Here is a 23227-nt window from a genome sequence, read left to right as displayed (position 1 = left end):
TACCTATCTTTAAATCCTTTGTAGATATGTCTGAATTGAACCTATCTTCTAATCAATTGTACCTATCTTTAAATGAATTTTACCTATCTTCAAATGAATTAGAGATAGGTATAATTCAATTGAACCTATCTTTAATTGAATTGAAGAAAGGTATAATTCATTTGTACCTAGGTATAATTCATTTGTACCTAGGTATAATTATTTAGAGATAGGTATAATTATTTACACCTATCTTCAATTCAATTGTACCTATCTTTAATTCAATTGTACCCATCTTCAAATGATTTGAAGATAGGTACAATTAATTGAAGATAGGTACAATTATTTGAAGATAGGTACAAATATTTGAATATATGTTAATATGGCGTTCCATATTGTAGATATGTCTGAATTGAACCTATCTTCAAATCAATTGTACCTATCTTTAAATGAATTTTACCTATCTTCAAAAGAATTAGAGATAGGTATAATTCAATTGAACCTATCTTTAATTGAATTGAAGATAGGTATAATTCATTTGTACCTAGGTATAATTCATTTGTACCTAGGTATAATTCATTTGTACCTAGGTATAATTCATTTGTACCTAGGTATAATTATTTAGAGATAGGTATAATTATTTACACCTATCTTCAATTCAATTGTACCTATCTTTAATTCAATTGTACCTATCTTCAAATGATTTGAAGATAGGTACAATTAATTGAAGATAGGTACAATTATTTGAAGATAGGTACAAATATTTGAATATATTGTAGTGTAAACGCATTGTATTATTGTATGTGTATTGTTATGCATGACCTCTGACCCTGGTCCACCCCAACCTTACCTGGTCCAACCTACTGGAGCTCCAGTTCTGATCCTGCCGTATAGCGCACTACACCTGTTACCCTGTTTTTCCTTATATTTTTACCATTGTCTGTTGTCTGCCGCATATTGTCAGGTAAGACACCAGATATTTGAACTATATGTTTTGTAGTTTCTCGGCTACACAACATTGGCGTCGCCGGTAAACTTTTATTGTATTTTTTGTGTATTTTTGGATATTTTTGTCCACACGGCGATACACATATCGCCGGTTGGATTTTCTCGGTCAAGTTCGTTTTTGAGCATTATATTTGTTTATATTTTGCATTGGACGTTTATTATAAGCGTCAGGTGCGTTATTCCTACAATTTGACCGGTAATTTCATGTTTTCATAGTGTTTTTTGTCACGGCGTGCTGACAGTTAGCACGTGCGGCGTCGTGATATTTTCATATCGGAACTCAATATTGTCATTATTTTTTCTATTGTGTATTGTAGTTTACTTGCGTTTTCATAAGCGTACTTAGAACGAAATTTAGTATAATTCGTCTTGTATTTTTGTCACTCGTGTTTCTGTAAACACGTGGGTGACCGTTTTCATGCATGATAAGCGTGAATTGTAAACACGTGTTCAAGAGTATAAAATTTTCGTAGTTTTTCAATTATTTTTTTGTATTTATGTAGTATATTGTCACACTCAAGCGTTTATCTAACTTTGAAAGTCATACTTGTAGTTATTATTACCTAGAAAAGGTTTTTCTTATTTTTGACATTTGTTTACTGTTTCGGTCGTCTTGTCTGTCGCCATTTTTAGCGCCAAATCGACTGTGACGTTTTAAATTGAAAGTAACTTTCACTTTCGGTTTCACTTTTCTGAAAACGTGTTTGTTTACATTAGACTAGTTAGTAGTTTATAAAATATATTTTCAAGCTTTAGTTATTAGTTTTAAGTAAGGTTATTATATTGTTTACATAAACATTTACTTAATTCATTAGGAGAAGTAATATTTTGAAATATTTTCTAGAACTCTTTTTGCTGCTGTAGTGTACACTATTAGTTGTGGGCAGAATTATTTGATAAGTTCAGGATATCATAAGGTCTTTTCATATCTGTTGACAATTAAATTGTATTAAATTAGTTGAACATATCATAAGTTCAAGTAGTTTGGGCTGTTATATTTGTTAATTTTTCAGATTTTTTAAAATTACACTTTAGGGGGAAAATTGTTTAAGAAAAAAAAAGAGAATTTTTTTTTTTTTTTCTAAATTTTTCAAATTGTTTTTTCACTGAACTAGGTTATTATTGTTCAGTCTCTGTTTTAAAACAAATTTTTGAGTTAGAGATATTTCATTTATTTGTCAAAATTAGTTCAGGCTTTGAAAATACTAAAGTTAGAACTGATTACTTAATGTGATCACCAACATGCAGTCAACCATGCAGTCAATAATGGACAAATCATTGACTTACCATCAATATGATCAACAAGATGTATTCTAATCCAATCAACGTTGGATATATTAGTGAGGGGGTGAGTGCACAGAGTGCATTTCAGCAACCATTAGTAGGTCCAGTGTCTACAGGCCAACTTTCCCTGCAGACAGGTACAGCTGTGCTACATGGTCATAATGCCCCTCCAGGATTCAACCAACATTACAGTGGAATCCCTGCACCATATGGAACACCATATTCAGCTCAATACCCTCCACAAAGTGCTATTCTAAATCCATGGGGGGTAATGTCAGGTGTTTCAATGGGACCAGAAAATAACACAAATATGTTAGTTGGAAGTTCTTCCATGACACAGGGAGGTTATTTACCGTCAAATGTCAATGGAATGATGCCAACTGGATATACCGTTTCAAGGGCCACTGGAACAAGTTACACTGGTACATTTTCCCAGGCACAGGGTGGTTCGACTGGTTCCATACCGCCAAGTGTTCAGGGGTTAATGATGCCATACCAAACAACATCAAGTCTAAGTGGATTTCCTTCCCAGGCACCAAGCAATTTCCAGTCATCGGTTTCTCAGGCATCAGTACTACCAACCACCAGTGTACCCATACCACAAAGCGGCAATATACCATTCAATGGTCAGGGTACAAACGTCAATATTGTACCACCTACAAACAATGCATCCATACCACAGGGTGGTTACGTACCAATAAGTGGTCAAGATACAAGTGTCAATAATGTACCATTTACCAACGGCGTACCAATACCACAGGGCATCTATATACCGATGAGTAGTCATAGTACGAATCTCAACATGGTACCAGGTACATATACCAACAGTACTCCTATACCACAGGGCGGTTACTTACCGATTAGTGGTCAGGGTACAAACGTCAATAATGTACCACCTACAAACAATGCATCCATACCACAGGGTGGTTACGTACCAATTAGTGATCATGGTACAAATGTCAACATTGTATCACTTACCAACATTGCACCTGTACCACATGGCGGTGTCATACCATTCAGTGGTCAAGGTACAAACTCAAACCTGGTAACAGCCACTACACCACAAGCGGGTTACATTCCATGTACTGGTCAAGGTGTTGATCTCAAGGTTATGTCACAAACATTATACCAACCAGTTCAATCAACACAGAACTCAAATACTTCCAACCAGTATGTGCTATGTACACCAAATCAGGCTATGCTAAACATCACTAAACAACAGGCACTGACACAAAATGATATTCAACCACCACCAGGATTCCAACAACTACAATCACAACAGGTTCCACAACAGAGATATGCTCCGACATTGACAACACAAAATCAGCTGACACAACAGGTTTACACTCAAGCATTACCGACACCAGTCAGCATTCTGCAGCAACAACAACACAATTTACAGACACCTCTCAATCAGAAGATCACTCCAACACAGCAGTACACCATTCAACAATTGCAAAATGCAAGTCATCTTGGTCAAGTACATCAACAAACACAAATGCAAGATGTACCATGTCAAATATTGCAAGATGTACCATGCCAAAATACAAGTATGGCACCAGCTCTGATGCAAGATCTGACCCCAGGCCTAACAGATCAAGTCAGTCCGACTCTGTTACATGGCAGTAACATACCTCCCCCTGGAGCAGGTTTGACAGTTACGGGTAGCATTCAGCACCAAGTCAATCTGGCCAAGTTGCAAGGTGGTTATGAACCACTAATGGCTTCAGCCGGTACTGAATCTATTACTGGAAATGTGGAGAAGATTTCCAAGATGCAGATGCCTTGCTACAATTCTGAGTCGGTCCAGACAGTGGGCGCTTTAAAACCGCTAACTGTTGAGGTATCTGACCAGGGTTCTTCATTGTCTGGCAATATCCTTTTAACAGCTAAAGCAAGTGTTTGTTCTGACCATGCACGGAACACACAACCCCATGGATTTAAGCAAACACTCATGTTATTGCAGCAGTGCCAACAACCACATTTGCAAGGTGTACTTGCGCCACTCCTAGCACTTCAGTTGTCTCCTGAACAATACATGGCGCAACCTCAACATCAGCCAATCATGTCGCTCTCACCACACCAACAGTTTGTAGAATGTTCACAAGAGCAGCAGATGACACTGACCACTATAGAGCAGCAACCTGCAACAATGCTTCTAAAGCAACACTTGTCAACCCTGCAATCATCCCCAGATCACGCGAACACAAAAAGTGGTAACATACACAGTGATTGTGGTGAAGATGATAGGCAAGATGTTTGGAATGAACATGAAATGTCAGATCTTGCTCAGGCACTGACTGATGGAAGAGAGCAGCCAGAGGTGTTTGATTCACCTGAAGAAGACGCTTTGCTGCGGACAGTCAAGAGACACTATGTTGAGGTCTATCAACGACTGTCCACCCTGAAGAATCATGTCGACTCTTTGGTCATAGACATGCAGACCATCACAAAGGGAATGGAAGCAATTGATCTGGAGCAGAATCATCTGAAATATGACTGCTAGTGAGAAATAACTGTAAATTTGTTAATAACTTATCATGATTCATTAAGCAGAATGTTACATGTATCAAGACATTTGCAGCTGCTGATAAATTTATGTTATTGACAAACCAGTATGAACAACAATTAAATCCTATACAGTTGTAAGAGTAACTTAAATATGTAGATCTGACAATCATTATGTTTTAGTAAACATTGTTTCCAAGCCAATTTTCCTATTAGAAACTTGTAATTACATGTATTAGTTATGTAATATTTGCTAGTAGTTTTCATAGTTTAGTATAAACAAATATCGGTACAATGTGCATTTGTTTCAATATGTAAGATATATGCATTATGTTCTGAACAAGTCAGTAGAATGTTATATGCTTGTCATTTGCACTACATGTACTGAAGTTCAATATGCTTAGATTATCATAGTACCTGTATGTTATTTATGTACCTTGTATTTCAGTCGATGAAGAAGTTCCAAGATCAGGGTCATGTCACATTTATAGTTTATCATTAACAGTATTCTTTGTCATGCAGCATTTTATAGTTAACATTCCCCGTCCATGTTTTCATATTTTTGGTTGTTTATATTTTGATACAGTGTGTAGTTGAAAGAAGCATTCCTTTTCATGTAAAACTAGTTTGTTTTGTTATTTATTATACAAGAAATAATTGTTAGTCAAGAAAGGGTGATTGTCATAATTAGATTTAATCCATTTTGTGCTTTGAATAATTGGTATTTTGATAGCTCTCCGTTACTGTTAAGTTAGTTAATCTACCGGTATATATAGGAAACATCAGCTACTGCTTTAACATCCTCAAAGGCTTGTATAGACATACATACAAACAATTCCGGATTCTGACACAATGCAACAGAAGACCATTTCCAAGTTACAGAATCGTCAGCTAGATCAACAGGACTTTTCCGAAGTTCATGACGGAGCAGAATGTTCTGCGGATCATGAGACGGCGGACTTAGAATGTTGCATCTTAAACTCAGCTGTAGATTTTACCATATGGATCAGAGCCTTTTTCCACATAGGCCCACATTAGTTCTTGTTTATCTTGGTATATACCTACCTTCACTTCACCAGAATAAACTGCATTTGGACAATAATTTGTTGGTATATAATTGTACATACCGTACAAGTGTTTGTTGGTGGACTCTGATCACTCCATTACATAGAGGCCTTACCTTGCTCTGCATTGTCTGTACCCTAACTGTGAAAGGAGGGGAGGATCACCTTCAACACCAGCACATCCTCAAAATATTTAGAAATATACGTCAGGATCACCTTCAGTACCAGCACATCCTCAAGATATTTAGAAATATACGTCCCGTTTACTTAATTGACGAGACTGCATACGATGAGCCAACTCCATTACTCAAAATTCATATCTTTAATAATAGGTGCCTTAGGACGCTGATGTCCACAGCGCCATCACATTGTAATGTTCCTGCTAAATTTAGGGCTAGATATTGTTCTGCCCAATTCAAGTGGGATTTGTACTTAATCTCGTTGTATTTTCATATGGTAGTTTTCTTAAATAATTCCTCCAAAACTTGTTTAGAGAAATTTTAGCATATTTTTCAGTATCTTGTATTGTCAACCTTTTTAAAAAGAGATTACCTACTGTAGTCTATGTACATTCATCTTTTTATTATAAAACGGGGAGGAGTGTAGTGTAAACGCATTGTATTATTGTATGTGTATTGTTATGCATGACCTCTGACCCTGGTCCACCCCAACCTTACCTGGTCCAACCTACTGGAGCTCCAGTTCTGATCCTGCCGTATAGCGCACTACACCTGTTACCCTGTTTTTCCTTATATTTTTACCATTGTCTGTTGTCTGCCGCATATTGTCAGGTAAGACACCAGATATTTGAACTATATGTTTTGTAGTTTCTCGGCTACACAACAATATGTTAATTTGGCGTTCCATATTATCTTTTCCGAAATCCCGTTCGAGTTATCTCCCGCGATAACTCATATGCAGACAGACTGAATTTTCTCTAGCTGCATGTACATCGGCACTGGCTGATCAGTGATGCAAGCCAGCAGAAACTTTACATCAACATCATCAAGATGTGTCCGATCTATCGTACGATTATATACTCAGCGATTGAAAAGTTCGTGATCCTGGATAGGAGAGGAGCGGATCGTCAACATGCAGGTACGATGTTTCAAGTGTGTGCATATTCCATGTTTACATGTTATATGTTAACTAACGTTTCCAGATACGTGTTGAAACACAAAAAAATCTACTGTTATTATTAAACTTAGATGCAGGTCTTTTCATGTAACTCTACAATATACGGGGAAATTCGGGTTGACAGAGGGTCTGTCAATTTTCTCCGAAGAGCTTCGGATAAATTTCTATCTATTGTGAATTTCTTATACAAGAATGAATGAATACAGTGTAACTGTAATGATTACGAAATAAATCTGCAGATATATATTTCAAACATGCGGTTGCAAGCATGCAATCTGATTTCAAGCGCGGATCCAGAAAAAAAATTCGGACGGGGGGGGGGGGGGGGGGATTGATTGATTGAGTAACAAGGTTGGGAGGGGGAGTAAGCCATATTTTTATGAATTTTATAATTTAAATTTAAAGAGTTTTTTAGGGGGTCTGGATCCCCATGACCCCTCCTAGATCCGGTCTACATGTTTTGTGTATATTGCCACAGTGAATCCATTTATAGGAGTATATTATACATATATTACATGGCTTCGAGGGCGACATACCATAATATTTGACCCGAGGTGATAGGAAAGCCCTGGAGTGTTATGTCGCCCGATGCCGAAGGCAGAGGGCGACATAACACTCCAGGGCTTTCCTGTCATCGAGGGACAAATATTCTGGTATTGTCGCCCGAGAAGACATGCAATATATGTTATATAACATTTTTAAACAAATCAAACTAGGGTTATCAACATATTTATTTAATTCACAAGGCAGAGGCAAATGTTTTTAAAACACTCACGCTAGAGTTTATCACTTTTGTCGTATTTGCCGAATTTTTTTTCATCAATTAAACTATCGAGATCATCTGAATTTAGATGATCAAACCGCAAATGTTGGCCTAACATGTTTAAAATTCGCGGATCTGTTTACGTTTGCTTAGCAACTGGCTCGTTGAATTTCGAACCCGACGTAATTAATATGCAGAATTCTTGCACGCGATGGTGATATTACAGTTTCGGGAAGGCAATATAACTATTTCCTGTGAAATATAACTGTTTCCGGGAGGGCAATATAACTGTTTCCGGTGTGATTCAGCAATGTTCAGGGCATAGTAATAAAATTATCTCATTTGTGACATAACGAGAAAACTTATTCAAAAATGTTATATATGCAGTTTGAAAATGTTCATAACATTTTATTTTTTTTCCTACAGGGTTGTTTTAAGATCCGAAGCAATGTTACACAGACAGAAGAATAGGTGAATGCTGCTCCAGTATATGTTGTATATATGATGGCTATAACAATAACATACATGTATATCAGTTGGGAAATCATGCACAACAAACTGTCCATATGATGATACCATGTAAGTATTTATTTGGTGAAATATGCCTTGCGTTTTGAATATTTCTAAAGTTTGTAATTACATGTATATAAAATCAGACATGGATTAACATATATTTGATAAAAGAGGTTGGACATACCTCTTGATCTCATTTGCTTTTGATCAATAAAACATACTGTAAGTTATTTCAATACAGAGATACATTATGATTTTTTTTTTAAATTTTATCTGAGTGTATAAATCTTGTGCTTTTACGCTGTTATACATGTACTCAATACATGTACATTAGTTTGCATGTTTTATTATGAATTATATTTTGTCTTGCATATACACAAGGTTGACAAAGATATTTAAATATGGAGAGGGATAAAGAGACATGCTACAGAAGAAGGAAGATAAAGGCACATGATACAGACACCAGAGTGATTACACCAACATCAGTCCAATAACATTGGTACACACTGGAACTTGAGACCACAAAGGCCTGGATTCTTTTGAAATATACTGTGATCTGTGCAATATCACTTGGAATCATGGAAAACTTGCATCACAGTGTTAACAATTTTCAGTGAATTTTCATTGTCTAGCATAGAAATAATTAATTTTATGTTTGAATATATAGCTGGAAATTTTCCTATATGTAATTCACTTACTGTGTTCAACAGGTTTGGTACACGCAAACTCATAAATTGTATCTCAAAAACATAAGACTTAAAGTATGTATCCTAAATAATGACCAATGCAATCAGCACAGTATTACACATGTAATAAAATCTTAATGTTTACTGACCTTCTAAGAAGAGAGATATAACTCTCAGTTGGTGTGAATGACTATTGTAAAGGCAAAGTTTTACATGTTTACATAAACAAAGACTTTAAAAGTTTTGAAAACATTCATATTTTGATAAAATGTAAACTTTATTTTAATTTTTATTTATACATGTTTTAATTCCAACACATGTAGAAATTGTTTAGTTGTCTTAATGTCAAATTTGTTAACAAAAAAGACACTAGTATGTCAACATATGAATGAAAGAATGTTTTTAAAGTGTTATAAATTGATTTGTCATAATTAAATTTTTATATGAAAAACATGCAATTTTCATGTGAATTTTGCATGAAATTTATATGAATATGACACAAATATCTAATCGCATGAAAAACATACGAAAAATTATTCGCATGAAAATTGTACATTTTTCATGCGAATATCATGCGAACATATTCGCATGATATTTGCATGAGAAACTTTTCATCTGATTTTCGCATGATTAGTGCATGATTTTCATGCGAAAAGGAAATCGCATGAAAATTATGCGAGCCACTTTTCCCTGTGTAGGTAGACACTGTGTTTTCAATATAATTTTGATTTGCAAAAGGAGCAATTTATTAAAAAGAGTAAAGGTGTGAACCACCAAATCAGTAAATCCTGGGATATCGAAACAGTCTGTAATACGAGTACATTTGTCTACTGTCTGTCCAGGTAATGATGTAATCTACAGGTAATGTTGTGTACTGCCTGACCAGGTTCTTTTGAGAACCATGTACACTGTTAATGTGTACAGTGTGTACAGTTAATATTATATACAGTTAATGTTGTGTACTGTCTGTCCAGATAATGTTGTGTATAATATGTACAGTCAATGTGTACAGTGTAGATGTACAATATGTAGAGTTAATGTGTTCTGTTTGTCCAGATATTGTTGTGTACAATGTGTACATTTAATGTGTACAGTGTAGATGTACAATGTGTAGAGTTAATGTGTTCTGTCTGTCCAGATAATGTTGTGTATAATGTGTACAGTCAATGTGTACAGTGTGTAGAGTTATGTCGCCTACTTTCTTATAATACCAGATATTGTTGTGTACAATGTGTACAGTCAATGTGTACAGTGTAAACGTACAGTGTGTAAAGTAAATGTTGTGGTCTGTCTGTCCAGCTTATGTTGTGTACAATGTGTACAGTTAATGTGTACAGTGTCTGTATACAGTGTGTAGAGTTAATGTTGTGTTCTGTCCGTCCAGATAGTGTTGTAAACAATGTTTAAGTCAAAGTGTGCAGTATCGGTATACAGTGTGTAGTCTCTATCAAGATAATAAAGTGTACAATGTGAACAGTCAATTGCATAGTGTGAATTTTGTGTACTGAATTTCCAGATAAAATTGTGTACAATGTGCACGGTCAATGTGTACAGTGTAGATGTACAGTGCGTAGAGTTAATGTTGTGTACTTTCTATCCAGATAATGTTGTGTACAATGTGTACAGTCAAAATGTACTGTCTGTCCAGATAAAGGTGTGTACAATGTGTATTGTCAATGTGTACAGTGTAGGTGTACAGTGTGTAGAGTTAATGTTGTGTACAGTTTGTTTAGATATGTTGTGTACTATGTGTACAGTCAATGTGTACAGTGTAGGGGTACAGTGTTCAGATTTAATGTTGCGTAGTGTCTGTCCAGATAATGTTGTGTACAATGTGTACAGTCAATATGTACAGTGTTGATACAGGTACAGTGTGTACAAATAATGTTGTGTACTGTCTGTCCAGATAATATTGTGCACAATGTGTACAGAGAATTTGTACAGTGTCGGTATGTAGTGTGTAGAGTAAATGTTATGTATTGTCTGTCCAGGTAACGTTTATTCAAAGGTTTGTTCCAGGTGCACGGCTTTGATGTACACGGCTTATTACTCTGGTCATCGTACATTTCTAAATTGAACAGAAGACGGGCGATTGGTGCATAACTTTGTGAAAGCTTGAAAAAAAAATTTCAAAAATTTAATTCGAGAACTGAATGCTGTATTTATTTACTCCGCTGGACATGTACATCTGGCTGAATGGATAACCACTGGTTACTCTTTGGAAACAACCTGCCATTGTATGTAAATTTGTTTTTAATTGATGTATGGCATTATATGATCGAATGTATTGAGACCGGTATTTTACTGTTATTTGATTTGCTATTATTTTATAAATATATATTTCCTTGAAAATGTATGTCCTTGTATTTACTGTCGATAACAAGACATTTTCTGACAAACACACGTTCGGTTGCCATTTTTATTCAATAGTTTCCTATATCCTTTTGAGTAACAGGCAGGTTGATTTTATCCGAAAACTTACTTGACTATCCTTCAGTAAACTCTGAAAAAGACGGTATGCAAGAACAATCGCCACATTATGCATTGTGTCCTGTTTGATTGACGCTATTTCTTTCTCCATTATTAAAAACAATGTATATTTACCATAACATCGATTTATAACCTTTAAATATGTTAAATATTTAGAGTAGGTTGATTTAAACTGGCGTATGCGTGTCAAAACCTCCAAATAGTGTCATTTTTAGAACTTCAATGCCTTTTCTTTTATAGAGTGGGTCTGGGCTCTATATTTTTGTCAAAGTCTATATGAGGTTTAAAGGAAATCAAACCGATTTAAATCAACAAAAGCGTGGAGAGATGACCCACTATACTTTAAAAATGTCATTTTGTATTCGTGGTTGAAGTTGCACATAGCATTTAACAATGACGTTTGTTGTGACTGAAATGGCTTAGTGGTTAGAGCACCAGACAATAGGTAACATTATAGAACTAGGTTTTTAGGATGTGGGTTCGATACCACCAAAACTTTATAATTTATTTTTTTTCTTATCGTTTGTTAAAATATTCAAAACTGAATATAATTAGAAATCTTGCTTTTGTAAACTTGTAATATAACATCATATAGTATATTTGGTTGGAAAAAAAATAAATTTGAAATTGTTTTTTACGAAAAAAAACAAATGGGCATTTGCGCTATCTTGTTCCCCCATCTTCTTTAATGCGTTTGCCTTGAAAGTGATACATATTCATACACCTACATAATGCTTTAAATTACTTTTTTTATACATACGCGAAAGGATATCAATCGGAAGTACAATTCGCCTACTAAAAAAAGCTTACATCAACAGAGCTGTGACCAATGGCGTTACATGCCGATCATTCCTTTAAAAGGAATACCTGTTAAGTTTTCGGATTTAAGATTCCTTTTGATTTTTTCCATTTTGAGATTCAAAATATCCTTACATGTTGTTAAAGACGACACCTTCATTTCAATTGTGTATATTCCTGCACTGATAACTTTGATTAACCGGAAGAAATTTATACCTGCTATAAGTAGATGACTCGTAAAGAATTGATATTTATTTAATAGGAAGACGGGTATTCATTGATCTTTTTATCATATAAAATACTCAATTTTCAGAGAGCAGGAAAAACATATTCAGTTATCCGAGGGATGGGTAAATGAAGCTTTTGGAAGCATTTTACTCTCGATCTAAACGGTCAATAATAAGAACGTGGTTCAAGCTGTTCCATATGTGTCTTTTTTATATAGGAAGGAGACCACACATATAAAAATGCCAGAAGGTATAACATTGTAGGAACGCACACTGACATTTGAAAAGGAAGTTTAAGATAATGGTATAATAATTCATTTTCAGATTAGAAATGTGGCGTAAACCTTGGAATAACTACAATATGCTCATAGTGTAGTAAAACTATAAAATAAGAAACAAAAAATTACAAATTTTTATGAACTTGGAACACGGAAATTTGATACTAGAATAAGAGAAGGATATTTAAAGCAGCAATTAAACTACTTCACTTTCGGAAATTGTGAAGGGATGAGGCAAAGGTTAGAAGTTTTTTAACGTGATGATCATTTGCCAAGAAGACCAGGAAGATGAAGCATCGTAATTGTCATTTTGGATAATTAAGGTTTGTTTTGAAATAAGTATTTAGTGATCAAGAGATAGTATTTTATCTGTTTTTTCAAGAAACTAAAAATTAGTACAAAAATTCATAGATTATGTTATTAGTAGGACAAACTATTTTTATGCACTTGCAAGATATTACAATTCATACAACTATGTTTCAATAAAATTAATTGAAAACTTATAACTGATCTAGCTGATCAATTTTTCTTCCTAGAATTCTATTTAAATCCCATCAACGTATGTGAGCATGGACGAGCGTTGGGCCCAGGACGTGTTGCGATGCCATCTCTGTGAGACCCCGGTTCCCCCTATGTACTGTGACATTTGTCACATACATCTATGTAAAGCCTGTGTGGGGGAACATCTCTCTGATCCATCCAAAGAACACAAAATGGTGCCATTTGAAAAGAGGGGTTCTTCTCCTAAATGTCAAAAACATTCCACAAAATTATGTGATCTTCACTGTGAACAATGTAACATTCCTATTTGTGCAGCATGTGCTTCCTCTGATGAACACAGCGGCCATAAATTTATTGAAATCACTAAAGACATTAACAACAAGAAAGAGATCATTCAAAAAGATTTACAAGAACTAGAAAAATCGATTTATCCTAAATATCAAAAGATTGCATCCATTATCCCAGTCCATAAATCTGCTCTGAATGAAAACTCACAGAAATTGACAACAGAAATCGACAAACATGGAGAAGAGTTGCACAGAGAAATAAACACCATTATCAGAAACATGAAATCTAACGTGGAGGAAATGGACACCAAACACCTGGCTGTCCTAAATCAACAGGGAGATGAAATTAAACACAACATTTCTGAAATCACACAGACGATTGCCGAACTGAAGACGTTACTGGACTCCTGTGATGTCAGCCGTGTCTCTGCCTACGAATCCAGGAATGATAAATTCAGAAGATTGTCTCCTAAACTCATAGTGTCCTTACCAAGTTTTACCCCACAGACTATCAACAAAGAACAGCTTTATCAACAGTTTGGTTCTCTGTCAGTGTCATCTATCAAAACAGAAGAACATGGCTACACAATGGAATCTCCCGGTGCTGAGTCCTCTCCCCCGGACGGACCGCTCATTGATGTACCACGGATCATCACACACATAAACACAGAATATGGAGCATTAAGTCTACGCAGTGTATCTTGTCTGAACGATGAAGATATATGGACGTGTGGTGCTGACAAAATGATGAGACTCTACAACCTCCGGGGAGAAAGAAAGAAGTCAGTCCAAACCAAGTCAGGGAACGATCCATGGGACATAGCAGTGAAAAGAAATGGGGATCTAGTATATACTGATTACGTTGAGAAAACTGTAAACATTGTAAAGAATGAAAAGGTAAAGACATTGATCAGACTTCAGAGGTGGATACCTCTCAATATCTGTAGTACCTCCTATGGTGACCTCCTGGTTATCATGGAGTGTGGTGATGATAAACCAACAAAAGTTGTGCGATATTCTGGCTCTAAAAAGAAACAAAGTATTCAGTTCGATGATAAAGGAGAACCTCTCTATTCATCTGGTTACGACACAAAATATATCAGCGAAAACAGGAACCTAGATATCTGTGTGTCAGACAATGGAGCCTGTGCAGTAGTGGTGGTCAATCAGGCCGGAAAACTTCGATTTACATATACCGGTCCTCAATCTACTACTAAGAAATCATTTGATCCTATCGGAATCACCACAGACAGCCAATGTCGGATCCTGACAGCAGACGGTAACAACTACTGTATCCACATCCTGGATCAGGACGGACGGTTCCTCCGCTACATTGACAACTGTGATTTATACACTGCATACGATTTATGTATAGACACCAGAGACAACCTGTTTGTAGCTGAGAAGAGAACAGGTAAAGTGAAGAAAATACAATATTTCGTATAAACAGACTGTGTTCATAATGCTCAAACTCTTCTTGATTTTATTTAAGAGGAATATTAGTTGGGAAAATCAAATATTACAGATTTATAAGTTTTATGATAAAGGTTTGCTATATTACATTGCTGAACATTAAGAAATAACGTCTTCGAAGTGAATGGTTTACATCTTATATATTAAAAAAACTATATGACTGTGTTCACTCATGATGTGCCAATAGACTGATTATTTTATTCATTAAATGAAAAATAACTTTATTTATATCTTGGATGTGACTTTTCGAAGACTAAATGTGGTTGCTTTAAGAATTCAGCACTACATGTCATCAAACTGAGTGTTATGTTTAAAATGGAAATGTTACATATAAATATTCTGTTTATTTGTATATATGAAATAAAAATGTAAAACAAAATGTATTTTGAAGTGTTTCTGACTACATCAATAGCATAGGTTCTTGACATTACATACATGTATTTCTAGGTAAAAAGTTCTTCAAACTATATGAGGGTACATTTATTTATAGTTTGGAAAACTATCTACCATAAAAAAGAAATGTTTTTATTATCAAATGATTACCAGGCATCAGCTACACTATTAAACTCTTTTTTTTATTTCATGTGGGTATGAAGACAGTTAGCATTGCAAACTATATATCATACCGACAGCTTGTTATTTATCTATTTATTTTTGCATTGATTGCTACCCTTTTAGCCCGTAAAGCATTTTATTGCTATGTTTAGGTAATTCTATAGAATGCTCGAGAACAAACTGATAAACATTTCAAACAGTAACATATAGTAGGCACAAACACTTAATTATTAATTGGAATTTAATGGAACCGATAAAAAAGCATGTAAGTTTCATTTTAGGACTTGACAGTCTTAAACACTTATATAAATCTATACAACAAATTGTTCATAGATAGATAGATAGATAGATAGATAGATAGATAGATAGATAGATAGATAGATAGATAGATAGATAGATCTTCAGCAGGTGTGCGGAAAGTCAAACAGCTCAGAAAATTTGTCAACAAATTTTGAACGGTAAAAAGTGTGTGATTTCTACTGTCGTTTGTCTTACTGAAACAGTTTAGAAAGAAGCTCAAAAACAAACTTTTAGATGCTAAAATATAGTTTATAATTTAAACGCACACTGAAGTATTAATGATAAAAAAATTAAAGAACACTGATAAAAAAATTTCATTTTGAGACTGAAAGGGGCTGTTTAATATATCAAGCTTTTAAACATATATGGATAAATCAGTAAAAGAGAAAAAACCCACTGATTGCATCATACATATTTAATACATTTTTATAAGTAAAAGCAGATGAGGCTAGCTCTGACAGTTATCAAACTACTTAACTTTCGGAAGTTGTTAGGATAAGATGCCTCTTATCCTAACAATGCTAATTATGATCAAAGGCCAACAAGACAAGGAAGATTAAACAGTGTAAACGCAATTTGTGATGGTAGAGCTGTATTTTTTTTCTTTAGCAAATTTAACTAGTGATCACGAAATGGTATTTTAAACGTTTTATAATATTGGTATTTAAATAAGAAAAAAAGGAAAGCTGAATTCAGAAGAATGTCTATCCAAAACTACAAGAGCCCTAAAACCTAAAATATCTATCCTTTCTGAAACTAACTCTGTTTACAGGTACGTAGCATCGTTTTTGAAAGTGTGTGTTTATTTTGCATTGATTGCTACCTTTTTAGCCCGTAAAGCATTTTATTGCTATGTTAAGGTAATTTTATAGAATGCTCGAGAACAAACTGATAAACACTTAATTATTAATTGGAATTTAATGAAACCGATGAAAAAGCATGTAAGTTTTATTTTAGGACTTGACAGTCTTAAACAGTTATATAAATCTATACAACAAAATGTTCGTAGGTAGATAGATAGATGGATGGATGGATGGATGGATGGATAGATAGATAAATGTACATAGTTATATCTTGTGTAGTAAATGTAGTCAAACTATTTTATGATTAAAAACGAATTACTAATAATATTAAATTACAAATGCAAGACAGTCAGCAGACAACATTGTGTTTTTACCTTCAGAACGTGTGTGGAAAGTAAAACAGCTCAGAAAATTTGTCAACAAATTTTGGACGGTAATAAGTGTGTGGTATCAGCTGTTGTGTGTGTTACTGAAACTGTTTAGACAGAAGCTCAAAAACAAACTTTTAGATATACTTAAAGATAGTATATAATTTAAACGCACACTGATATATCAATAATAAAGAAATTTAAAGAACATTGATAAAAAAATCATTTTGAGACTGAGAGGGCCACTAATATATTATAGCATTGAATGATTTATTTTTGACGTCGTGGTGTCAATAACTGCCGTCAGGTGAGCAGACAAATTGAATAACGCGCGTTAGCGCGTTATGATAATTTGTCTGCTCACCTGGCGGCAGTTATTGACACCACGACGTCAAAAATAAATCATTTAATGCTTATATTTACATTCATTTATTGAATAAATCAATTGTTTACTTAAATAAATCGATATAAAGTGCAGATCACGGAGGGAGTGAATAAGTAACAGCAAGAACAGCTGTTGTGTAAAACCGGTTTAAACTGGTTTTTGCATAGACTGTTGAGATGAGATCGACGAGCACGAAATATATTCCATGATAAATAATTATTGAAAAGTTGCTTTTAACAATAAAGTCAACTTTTTTGTTGAATAATTATAAAACATGGTGTTTTGACAACATTCATGAAATGTATTTTTTAACCGATAACATAGAAATCATTGTTTGAGAACTACTTATGTAAATTACTCGTAAATTCATACGCAGTGAATAGGTGTAGCATTTAGAGGCATTTAAACATCACGGAATTTAATGGAAAAACACAGTAGAATGTAAATGTTAAGCTTTTAAACATATATGGATAAATCAGTAAACGAGAAAAAATTCACTGATAGCATCATACATATTTAATACATTATTATAAGTAGAAGTAGAGGAGGCTGGGTCTGACGATTACCAAACTACTTCACTTTCGGAAGTTGTTAGGATAAGAGGCAAACGGCGGAAACTAATCCTCTTATGAGCAAAGGCCAACACGACAAGGAAGATTTAACAGTGTTAACGCAATTTTTGGTGGTAGAGGTGTATTTATTTAAAAAAAATAACTGGTGATCTCGAAATGGTATTTTAAACGTTTTAGAATATTGGTATTTAAATAAGAAAATAAAGGAAAGCCGAATTCAGAAGAGAGTCTATCCAACGCTACAAAAGTCATAAAATATCACTGCTTTATGAAACTTACTTTCTTTTAATATTTCCTTTTAAAAGCTGTTTAGTATCACAACACACCACTATGTGTGGTTCTATATATGAGTGCACAACGCTGTAAAATGTCCATTCTAACGTTGTCTATTTCAATAAGACAGTAAAGCTGAAAATTGAGATATATATATAACCCCTTTCATCAGCTGTATGTATATCAGGATTTTTTTGAAAGGTTTTGTAAGGCTGGTTTTTGTAAAGAAAACAGAAAGTATTAAGAACACAAATGATAGTTTCTTTCTGTATGATATTATTAACCAACGGTTCTGGTGTATCTTTAATGTACCCATGGGTGCCTATAAAAGATAATAACATAAAACTGGTGAAACTGAAATGGAAAACAAAAGCGTCAACGCTTGAATTTTCACAATCCCTCCCCCAATCCCAGCAGAACTTAATGTGAATAATAATGATTGACTAAATCTTTTTATATACAGTACAAGATTTCCGTGGATAGCAAGACATACCCAGATATTTCATCTTATGTCAATGTTGTCAAATCATTATTTATCAATGATAATCCACTGATCACAAAGTTAAATTCAATACAGGACTTCAGTTTAAATTTAAAAGCTACATATGGACATTTAAGTCAAAAATACAATACTGAAAGCAGAAAACATTGTGTCGGTCATCAGGAAAAGGGGCTGCTAGCTAAAGATATGGCAAATAAAGTGACTCTCATCTAATTAAAGGGTCTGTAAAAATGCGTAATTCAAATTGTTACGAGTGTTACTCTGACTTTATTTTAAAAAAAAATTCGAGAGCGAACTATTAACAGCTAGAAGCTAATAGATATTTCGAATGCACAGTGAATTATATATGGAAATTAAAAGAAGACTGAAAATAAAAAGGACATATATAGTCAAGTTCATTTTAAGATTAAGGAATCACTTTTTTAAATTTGTAAAGATTCTAAACACGAATATACTCAAACTGTGGTAAAATTATCAAAAAAGGTAACTTTATGAAGAAAAATATATGTGTTAAATTTCGGTATATGGATAATCGACATCAGAATAAGAAAATGCTAGGTCAGGCAATTATTAAACTACTTTACTTTCGGAAGTTGTAAGGCGATGCAATGAAGTGCATAAGTTAATTACGTAATAACCAAGCATGCCAACAGCTAGGACCATTTCAGAAATTGTAACTGGTGATAAAGAAAAACGTATTTAAGGTTTAGAAATATGAAAGGACTATATATGATATGGGCCTAAAATGGCCCCCATTAAAACTTTTTAACACTTTAAAAAATGGGGAATTATGGGGGCCAATTTTAACTTATATCATATATCGTTCTTTCAATAAGAAAATGCATAAAACATTGATAAAGAAGGTGTTTACATGGACTTTCAAGATATCACAACTCATGCAATTAAGTTGTATGAAAGTAAATGGATAATCTATAACTAAACAAAACGATGAATTCATTTTTTTTTTAAGAATTCTCTTAAAATCCCATGAGAGTTTCTGAGCATGTACCAGCTTTGGGCCCAGGATGGTTTATTGTGTCAAATCTGTTAGTCCCCTAAACCCTCTTTTAACTGTGACATTTGTCACTTACATCTGTGTAAAACCTGTGTGGGGAAACATCTCTCAGATCAGCTCAAAGAACACAAAGTGTTGCCATTTTAAAAGAAGGGATCAACTCCTAAAGACACAATATATTCCTCAAAGTTATGTGAACTTTACTGTGAACAATGTGATATTCGTATGTGTGCAACATGTGGGTCCGCTAAAGAATATCAAAACCATAAGTTTATTGCATATTAAAAAAATGACCGCAGCAAAAATTTATTACAAAAAGGAATTACAGGTTTAGAGAAATTCAGTTCCCCTTAATATACATTTTTTTTCTCAGAGGTTGAACGTTAACCTAATTATAAAAAGTACTGCTATATTATTTCATAGTTGGAAATCCATGTACCGCTGAAAGAAATGTTTGCATTATCAACAGCTTAATCAGACAACAATTAAACTATGAAATGATTTCTTTTCTGTTTAATGTGGATACGAAAACTGAGCATTGCAATGAAATATATATTCAGTCAATAGCTTGTTATTCTGCATTGCTTGCTACTTTCACAGCCCGTAAAGCATTTTACTGTTAAATCTTGGATTTTCCGCGTGTCAAAAAGAGCAACTTTTTTTTATTTGCGTCGGTCATTTGTTTCGATTTAAAAGGTCTTTGCTGCAAACAATACCGGATATACTATGCACAGTGAATATTTTACGATGTAAAATTGATTTCGAAAAAAGCGAAAAATAGATCATCGCGGAAATAACCGATATTTGGTATTACATTTTTCTCTGAACCTATCTTCCATTATCCATTAAATGTGAGTAAAAATACATCAACAATAGTTATTGTCGATCAGGACGTTACATTGATGGAACATTTTCATGAAGTAAGGCTACCATGGTTACTTCAACTATTCAAAATCTGAAGTCTAAGTTCATGTGGCGTTTAAAAAAATATAGACACTGTAATATATATTTTTACTTGGATAATTTGGCAATGTTGTATTATAAAAACGAATTTGTTTGCAATTACAGCAATTTATATTGATATTTTGATTTAATTTTGAAATTTTTATTCATTTTATGACAAATATTGTTGTAATGATATCGCAGATATGAATGTTTGGAGCACAGTAAATATAACAATTTGAAAAATTAGAACACTCCAAAATCAATATCTTTTATTCTTTATAATTACTCTTCAATTTTTAATCTTATTTCCTATTATTAATCTTGCATTATGGGTTTACAGTTTTGATGTAAGGTATTGGGTATGAACAAAAAATTATTTTCTAGTGTATTCCTTTCTATAATGAATACAAAATGGACATTGTGCAACTGCAAGGAGTATTGCATCTTAGATAGGTTATGTATAAAGTACAAAAATGAAATTAAAAGCATGACAAGCCTTAACGAACCTGGGCATAATCCACACTCTTTTCTTAGCCCAACCAATTTTATGCGAAGGAATATTTAGAAGCTTTTAATGGAATGATAAAAATTGAGAAAAAAAACACTTTTCCCCGAACGTTTTAAACGTAAAAAAAACTTAAGAAAATGTTTCAGCGACAATAATATGAATTCTATATGTTTTTTGTAGATGAAAATATATTCAACATACGTTCAAATTCAATTCTTGCACATTTTATTTCGCTCCTGACGTTGCAGACTTCGTGCTCTTGCACCATGATTACTTGACCTGTCAGAAGTATGCATGAGCAATAATTTACAATTCAGAAAATGTTGAAGAAACACCCAAAAGGACCAAATTTTTTATTACTACTTTATGATCATCTAAGATTACAAACATCCTAATTGAAGGTCGTGATGTCCTCATTAACTTTGGGATTGTACGTTTAATGAATTAGTACTTACTTTATAGCTATTATTATTAACAGGGTCCGAAAATGCCAAAAATTATACATCATGGTAAAGAAATTAAAATAAATACAAAGTATTTTTGGAAGTACTTTTTTTCAAAAACTAAAAGTTTATATCATCATTGAAGTCCTAGGACATCAACTGCAACATCAGTTATATTTGTCGATTACTTGATGATTCAAATCTTTCTATAAATAAAAAAAATAAAACGTCGAAAATTCTTAATATTAAAGCTGCCGTTTTGTTCACCAATACTTTAAAATGTAAAAAGGGTAAGTCATCTTTGTTTGAGTTATTTCCCTTTAATCAGTTTTATGAGTTTTGATTCCTGTAAAATGTGTTAGTTAATCAATAATATCTATTTTTGTGAATGTCCTTCCTAAAACCACTATTAAGAATATATGCATCTTTATTTATGGTTAATGTACATTGTTTATATTAATTTCCCAAAGACTTTAAGTTCCGCCCCACATTTCAAGGCCTTTGAAATACAGAAACGCAATTAGGAATATTTTTCCTGGTCACAGTATTTTATCGAAACCTATTGTTGAAAGGAACAAATGTATCTCAATGCGCTCATTTGTATGCATCTTTTTTTTTAAATATTTGAATTCAAGATGGCCTTCTCCGTTATAAACTAATGTTGTTTACTTTGGCAATAAACAATGTCACGATAAATGTCAACGAGTATTGTCCCATCAGTTAGTTTTATTCATAAACATATCCTTTTAATTGACTTAGATCCAGCCTTTCTAATCATTTTTATTCAATAAATGGACAGTGTCACAAACGACATTCATTTACCTAGTATATATAACTATTGATAATGCGTCAATTGTTACAATAAAATACAATACAGGCATTTAACTTTAATTATAAAGTGTATTTTTTCGCTTTCATTCAGAGATGTATAATTTTTATAATATATTGTTTTAAAAAATGAAAATACACAAATAGCTAATGCTTACTTCTTTAAACTGATCTTGCGAATTGTGAAATTATTTTAGCTATCAAGAAGATAATGAAAGAAAAAATCTGTAACTGAAAAAATGAAAACGATTTGTTGCTATTGTAAAATGTCAATTTTACGCAGTTGGAACAAAGTATGCACGTTTACTAAAATTCATTGTTTAAAATATCTTCTTATCCCTATTTAATGTGTTATGGAAATAAAGAATAAGATTTCCTGCCAAAAAAATTAAAAGTAACTGTATACAAATGAAAAAGTCTATAAAATATTTAGATAACGGGCCATATATACCTTTGTTGAAGTATATTTTTCAGGTGTCTCAGTTGTCTGCTACGAGTAAAGAAAAGTTTTGTTTATTGCATAACATATAAGAAGATGCGATAGATATACAAATCATTTTACTTGTTAATTTACATAAACCCACTTTAAGCGGTGGGGGGAATGACGTAAAAGGGTGAAGAATATTAGATGACTTTCGAACTTGGACCTGTTAGAATGTTCCTATTTTGCATCCAATTTGGCATTATACCAATGGCAAAAGGTGAAAGAAATTAATTATATTTTACCAGATGGG

At 33.5% G+C, this 23227-nt stretch overlaps 2 protein-coding genes and 1 long non-coding RNA gene across 3 annotated transcripts; all 3 read left to right on the top strand.

The window, feature by feature from the left end:
• Positions 1–2293: 2293 nt before the first annotated feature.
• Positions 2294–4777, top strand: LOC136275103 (putative uncharacterized protein DDB_G0271606). Its single transcript, XM_066083416.1, has one exon. The coding sequence runs from the start codon at positions 2294–2296 to the stop codon at positions 4775–4777; it is 2484 nt and encodes an 827-aa protein (XP_065939488.1).
• Positions 4778–6735: 1958 nt separating this feature from the next.
• Positions 6736–11356, top strand: LOC136274919 (uncharacterized). The gene is made up of 3 exons (XR_010713368.1): positions 6736–6941; positions 8170–8322; positions 8638–11356. It is a non-coding gene; the product is annotated as an uncharacterized lncRNA (long non-coding RNA).
• A 1283-nt stretch (positions 11357–12639) lies between these two features.
• Positions 12640–15306, top strand: LOC117682058 (E3 ubiquitin-protein ligase TRIM71-like). The gene is made up of 2 exons (XM_066082809.1): positions 12640–13058; positions 13272–15306. The coding sequence occupies exon 2, from the start codon at positions 13305–13307 to the stop codon at positions 14967–14969; it is 1665 nt and encodes a 554-aa protein (XP_065938881.1). The 5' UTR covers positions 12640–13058; positions 13272–13304; the 3' UTR covers positions 14970–15306.
• The last annotated feature ends 7921 nt before the right edge of the window (positions 15307–23227 follow it).

This window comes from Magallana gigas, chromosome 4 (assembly GCF_963853765.1).
Source record: "Magallana gigas chromosome 4, xbMagGiga1.1, whole genome shotgun sequence".
In the NCBI taxonomy this organism is placed as follows: domain Eukaryota; kingdom Metazoa; phylum Mollusca; class Bivalvia; order Ostreida; family Ostreidae; genus Magallana; species Magallana gigas.
This window is presented reverse-complemented; position numbering and strand designations above follow the sequence as displayed.